General features: G+C 37.4%; 1 protein-coding gene across 1 annotated transcript; it reads right to left on the minus strand.

Annotated features, from left to right (window-relative positions):
* Window positions 1–6,182: 6,182 nt before the first annotated feature.
* Window positions 6,183–6,895, minus strand: LOC149828749 (uncharacterized). The gene is made up of 2 exons (XM_090017132.1): window positions 6,881–6,895; window positions 6,183–6,650 (listed from the first exon to the last, which is right to left on the minus strand). The coding sequence occupies exons 1-2, from the start codon at window positions 6,893–6,895 to the stop codon at window positions 6,183–6,185; spliced, it is 483 nt and encodes a 160-aa protein (XP_089873258.1).
* Window positions 6,896–7,118: the final 223 nt, after the last annotated feature.

Here is a 7,118-nt window from a genome sequence, read left to right on the forward strand (position 1 = left end):
TTCATTTTTTTTACGTGCCTTTTCATTTTTCTTAAAAGAAACTCTTTGAAAAAAGAAACCCTCTCTCTCTCTTCCGAAAAAGCCTCTGAGTGCCGTTCAAACCTCTCCTCCTCAGAATATTCTGGCCGTGACAGGGAGTTGCCGGAATTCTCTTGCTGTGACCGGTGCATCTTTAGTTCTCGCCGGAATCTTTGTGGCAGCCTCCTCTCACTTGCCGTCATCCACCGCAGACTTCTCCTCGTCTCTTCCTTCTTGCCTAAAATCTGTGGAGAATTGACATCCCTTTTCAGTGGGTTGTTACTGTTGATTATTTTGGCCACTACCAACGAATTTGAAGGCACATCATTCACTTTGCACAAAGTGTTTCTGTTGCTCAACGACGAATATCTTCCTCCCGCCGGACATCATTTGGAAGCCGACATCAACACCATCTTCAACTGTTCTTCTCAACAACTGTGTTGATCAATCATTCTCTGCAACTGCAATTTTTTTTTGGGTGAATCTGTTTTAACCATGCCTCGTCAGAAGACTGCATCCGCAAAAGTGACTAGAAGCTTTGGAGTTGCATCAACACACTTTTCGTGAAGATGTGACTCAACAACTTTCTTCGATTCAGAAAGATATTACTGCAATCAAGGACTTGCTCAACTCACTTTTCTGATTTTTGTTTTCTGTCTTTACTGAACTTTGATACTTTATGAGTTGTAATATTTTGAACTTGAATTTACATTTTGCTTATGCTATTTCTGCCCTTACCCTTTTTTATTATGACAAAGGGGGAGAAAAAGATAGAATTTGGTAGACACATGCATGGAAATTGCAGGAGAAAAAGATAGACCTTGCATGAGAAATGAGAAATTAAGAGAAAAAAATAGAAATTGAATATTGCATTATGACATGGAAATTACATCATGAGTAAGCATTGAAAATTGCATTTATGAAAAAGTTTTAAAAATGCATAAAGTAATGATGGAAATGCAAACCAATCAATATGTGATATATGTGTTTTGAATGTACTAACTTTTAATGTTGTGCAACATATTGATAGGGGGAGTAAAATCTCCATCTATGCATCTAAATGCTTCATCTTTGATTAAGTTTGTCATCATAAAAAAGGGGGAGATTGTTACGACAATGAAGCCATACATGATACTTCAAGTACAAGGTTTTGATGATGAACAAGTAAATCAACTGCATTTCAGCTAAGGCGATGAAGAAAGATGACAAGCATTGAAGAATTCGATGAAGAATCTTTGAAGACTAGTGTGCAAATGTTAAATTCATTAAAAGTCTTAGATTCTTGTAAGAGCCTTACTTAGAGTGCATATTTTGGTTGCATTTCAGCTAAAAAGTCTTTAGAAAAACTTTTCTAAAGGAACTCTTCATGAAAATCTTTTTAGAAAACTCTTTTCTTAAATTTTAGTGTTTATTAGTCGACCAATAGACTCACCAGTCGACTAATCCTTTCACGCCAAATTTTCTAAACAAAATGTCATTTTTGTCAAATTAGTCGACCGGACAAAATGTCTGTTTTATGAAATTTTGGCAGCAGTCGACTAATGACTTTATCAGTCGACTGGACAGAACATGTGTTTTCTGGAAATTTAGCAGCAGTCGACTTATGCTTTTATCAGTGGACTGGACAGAACTTGTATTGTTTTCAGAAAATTTTAGCAACAGTCGACTGAAAGGTTTTTCAGTCTATTGATGATATTATCAGTCGACTAACTTTTCTCTAGTCGACTAAGTTTCAAAACTTCAGTTTTTCAAATGGCTCGATTAACAGATCAGTCGACCGACGATAACTGTCAGTCTACTAATAGCTAATTATTAGTCGACTAACTACTGTTCCAATCGACTAATTTTGCCATTTTTCCTGAAACTTTAAAAAGGCGTGTCATTTCATTTTTCAAGCATTTTGATCATTCCAAATAGACTGTTTTGACACCCTTTCATACCCTCAACGTATGAAAACTTTCAACTATAAATATGAGTGCATTTTACACTCAAAAGCACTGCAATTCAATCAATTTGAATCAATGACTTTTTGCTTTTCACTAATATTCATTTTCTTACTCACGTGATATTTTTCACTTCAGTTTTTCACTTAAATTCTTTTGAGAGATAGTGAATTCGTGAGTAGAGTATTTCAACAACCTGAAAAGCCAATTGCATCTCATTTGCATTCAAAAGGACTCATAGGTTGTATTGTAAGTTGTTACTTGTTTCAATTTTCTGTAAAAGGAAGGACTTCTTGGTTTAAAGGAGTTGTTTGCTTTCAGTATGTGTGTTACTGGAAGTGGGACCAGATTTGGTCTGTGTATGATCTTGTAGTTACACAAGGTTGATAGTGGAAATCTCAAGCGGTTTTTGCTTGGGGACTGGATGTAGGTCGGGAAAGACTGAACCAGGATAAATTATTGTGTTCTTTGTGTGTTTGCTTTGTGAATTGCACAATTCGTCAAAATTCCGCAGACATTTTTTAAAAGCACTATTCACCCCCCTCTAGTGCTTGTTGCCTCGATCCTACTACACTTTCAAGTTCCTTGTCGATTCTCGAGTAGCCTCATCATTTCATGTTGGAAGAATCTGACGTTCTTCTAGATGCTCCTCACGATGATGATCAAACCCTATATTAGCACCCATTTCAACATGTATTGGTTGTTTAACAATATTCAAATTGATTGTACTCTGTTTGGGTTGTTCATTGGTAACAATGGAAAGTTGCTTATTACCCATCTCCTAACTATCTTCGTTCGAACTTTGATTATTGCTAGTTTGATGATCATCATGTTGTTGATGATCATCGAAGACCTGCACATTATCAATAAGTTGTTGGTCACCATAACAAGTAATATTTTGATTGTTTGGGACACCAAAATTTTCAGCACTTGTAGGAGGTTTGGAGTGGCTATCAGTTTCCCTGTTTTCAAAAAAACCATTGTGGTTCCAATCTTCATTAACTAAAAAATCTCCTGAAATGTTTTCATCTTTATACAATAAAGACAGGTCCTTGTAAGGCATATTATACTCATAAAAAACATGTCTTGACATGTATATATGCCCAGTAGCAGGTGAAGCCACTTGTAACCTTTATATTGCACACTATATCCTAAAAAAGCACAAGGAAGAGATTTAGGATTAAATTTATTTTTACCATAGTCTATCAAATAGAGAAAGCATTAGTAACCAAAAACATGTAGGCTTGGATAATCTGGTTGTGTGCCAAACAGTCTGAAATATGGAGAATCCATGTTTAAATGGAAAGAGGGGAGACAATTTATTAAAAGAACTGCCAGCGAGAACGCTTCTACCCAATACCTTTTTGGAAGGGCACTATTAAAAATCATAATAAGATCCAACTCAGTTATATTTCGATGTTTTCTTTCTGCAACACCATTTTGCTGTGGTGTCATGGGACACGATGTTTGGTGTCTTATGCCAATATCATCAAGATATTTGATAAATTTTTGACATATGAACTCACCATTGCCATTTAATTGAAACACCTTAATCTTTTTATCAAACTGACATTCAACATATTTATGAAAGTGAACAAAACTTTAAAAAAAAATGGATTTTCGCTTTAAAGTGTATATCCACATGAATCTTGTGTTGTCATCAATAAAAAAACATAATAGCAATAGTTTTCATGAGACAAGGTGGGACCTGGCCCCCAAATATCAGAATCCACCTTTTCAAAAGGTTCTTGAGCAATATTATCAGAATCCAAAAATGGTAGGCGGCAAGCCTTGCCAAGCTAACAACTAGCACATATGGTACTTTTATTGCTGGGAATAACATCGATGAGTTTTTTTATTCAAATATCTCATGGTGCTCATTTGTAGATGTCCAAGTCACTTGTGCCACTTTTCTTTTAAAACCTTTCAGAACCGTGTGGAGAAGAATGCCTTAGAACCTCCGCCAAATGCATATAGACCTCTTTTTCTACTCTCCATGGCTACTATTCTCCCTGTTTTCAAATAAAAAAAATTCAAAAATATATGACAAGTCACTTGTTAGTTGGCTAACTAACATAAGGTCTTTCTTGAGAGAAGGAACATACAAAATATCTTGTAAAGGGTTAGAAACTGAATTTGCCTCAATACTAGCATTTTCAGTGTGAGTAATAGGTATTTTGTCGCCATTCCCTACCATCACAAGGTCATTACCAATATAAGGTTTCATAGTATGCAATTTACCTAGGTTTCCTAACATGTGTGTTGTGGCTCCTGTATTGACAAACCATTCAGCATCTTGACTCTCAAGCATCGTTATGGCGGCCAAAGCTTGAGGGGCATTTTTAGGTTGAAAAGTGTGGTTGAAATGATTGAAACACTTCAATACAGATTGATTTTTTTGTTGCATATTTGGCAAATAACACCCACTTCCTTTCCTTTCTTTTTTTCATTTTGTGGTTGAGATTCACCATTTTTCTTTGAGTCATTAGAACTTTTATTTTGAGTAAAAATGTGGCTCTTTGAATTAAACTTGTAGTTATTATTTTCATTCTCTCTTCCTTTACTTGATCCATGTTGTCCATGAAAAGCTATTTGTGGTTGATTGGACTTATGCATCTTATTTCTTTCTTCTTGACTTTGTAAGAGAGAAATAATTTTCTTGTAGAAAATGAGTGAAGGCTTCAACATGGTCATTACAAAGAACTCGTATTCAAGACTGAGTTCTTGTAACAACCAAAAGACTTCTTATCGTCTTCAACGGGTTTTCCAATAGCGACAAGATCATCACAAATAGACTTAAAAATTTTAATATAGGTATCAATGGAATTTGTACCTTTCTTGATAATAGTTATCATGTGCATGAGGTGAAATTTCATTTCTTGTGACTCTTGAGCAAAAGGTGTCAACTAGAGTCATCCATATGTCTTTCGATGTCTCCAATCCAACAAGTCCGAGAATACTTTCATATAATGTTTCAGTGATCCAGCCTTTTAGAAGACGATCTGATTTTTTTTCAGGCTGAGTATTGAGGATTGACAAACTTCTTCAATTCTGAATTAGCATCAGTGCTAATGTGAATCATGGGTGGCGGCACCTTGCATATCTTGGCTTTCAATTAATGCCATAATTTGGGTTCTCCACAAGAAGACGTTGGAGTCAAAGAGACAAAATTTGACACATTTAGTGTTGCGGGGTATGGATAGATCAAAGGCTGAGACGCACGAGAAGTCATGGAAACAAGATGAACAAAATCACCTTGATGACTGATAAAATAAATGCAAAGAGAAAGAAGATGACATGAGACTTACGTAGTTAGGATACGAGAAATCCTAAGTCCACGGCTGATAGTAGCTTTCTTGATAATATTTATATAGAGTAAAGTCTCAAATAAATACACACTAAAGGCTCTCAAAAACAGATGAGGCCAATAAATTTGAAAATCAAAGAGAGAGACGGTTTTTTCTTAACTTGATGGTTTCCTTAATTTTAGGAATCTGATATCACGAATCATGGTAAAGTCGATCTTCCACCAATTTAGGAGTCTCATGCCGTAAAATGTGATAAGGTCGATCCTACTGCAATCTTGATCAAATTTTTCCATCTCACTAACCGTCTCCTTCATTTTAGGGAGCTCACCCTGATCCTCTTCCATTTGACATTTTCTGAGCACTGATACGGTTTCATCCTACTCACTTTGATTTTATCTTTATCTTCTTCGTCGACATGCAGTTTGTTACCTGCGTTTTTATCTAAAAAGCTTTTACACCGAAGGTGTGCAGCGGCTGGAAGGGGTGACTTCAAGTGGAGATGTTGGGTGCTGATCGTAGTCTATGAGGGTGCTATCCCAAATTTGCACAGAACGTACATCAGACTAAGAACTGAACTTCACGACACATTAAATCTGAAAACAGTGGAATACAATAGCACTCTTTAAGTTTTTGGGCCGATGTTGAAGTGGGCAGGAATCTGCTGCTGAAACTGTCGCTACAACAAGAAGAATATGTCCAGTTCGGTATGCGGGGGTTTTAAATTAGATTCTGCAGGAAATGCTGATTTGCTATTTATGGGTGTTCGAATTTAATGTAAGCAGACGTGGTCAGATTTGCTGCAACAAGAATTGTATTGTAAAAACAAACTATGTACATATTTACTAAAATGTATACAGATTGCCTTTCTTCTCACGAGAGAGAGAGAGAGAGAGAGACCTAGTAAATAGTAGTTTCATAGCGGATATTTGGCTCTCTCCGTGTTGATTCGTGGAACGCAACTGCTGGTTCGAGCGATTCTGCTTCTGTTGTGACAATTTGCACCATGATCTCTGCACCTCCTCACGATATCCCTCATGGCCCCAGCGAGAGACAGCTTGGGGTTAACCCTCACGGTCCGATTGAACCTTTTGCACTCGGCCATGTGAGCTCTCACCGCCTCCTCCATGTCTCCCCTCCGCATCTTTGCTAACCTTTCCTTCACATCTGCAGAGCAAATCCCACAGACCCACTTCCCGTGATGAAAGTCTCTCACCTTCCCTACGTAGCCAACAGTGTAGTCCTCTCGCATCCCGCAACACTCGCACTCTGCCTGCTCCACTGCATTGATGGTGCTCACGTGAAGTTCCTTCAGAGTTTGGGTGAGATTGATTGTAACATCAGACATGCACCTCTGCAACCCTTCGGCTGATGGCTTCATTATCTGATGGGTACAACAAAAGCAAAGATAAAAGAAATATAGAAAAAATAGTCAATATCTTTTTTCGTCTCCCCACACCTGGCTAGGTAGGTTGAATTAAGGCGTTGAAGTGAAGGATGTACATCCTTTGCTCCAAAGCCAAAAGAAAACTATCCCTCCTGGTCAAGGGAGGAGTACTCATGTAGTTTTATACGGAGAGAAGAGCAGGTGCAATGTGATTAAATACTAAAGACCTGATCAAACTCCATCTTTGGGATACAACCTCTCAATTGTGGGGTCCAACAGCAGATGGAGGGTGAACAGGTGCAGCAGCACACCAAAAGTGTGCAATCAGTCAACGTGCCACCTCTGGGCCGGTACCAAGATGTCCATATGAAACCGGTGGTTTCTTCCGATCATCAAAAAGAAGAAAAAAAAAAACTTTCAACTAGATATAATAAATTATAATGGAAGATGCGTAGTGTGATTTTA

The sequence above is a fragment of the Nuphar pumila genome, chromosome 9 (genome assembly GCF_984573655.1).
Source record: "Nuphar pumila chromosome 9, dmNupPumi1.hap1.1, whole genome shotgun sequence".
In the NCBI taxonomy this organism is placed as follows: domain Eukaryota; kingdom Viridiplantae; phylum Streptophyta; class Magnoliopsida; order Nymphaeales; family Nymphaeaceae; genus Nuphar; species Nuphar pumila.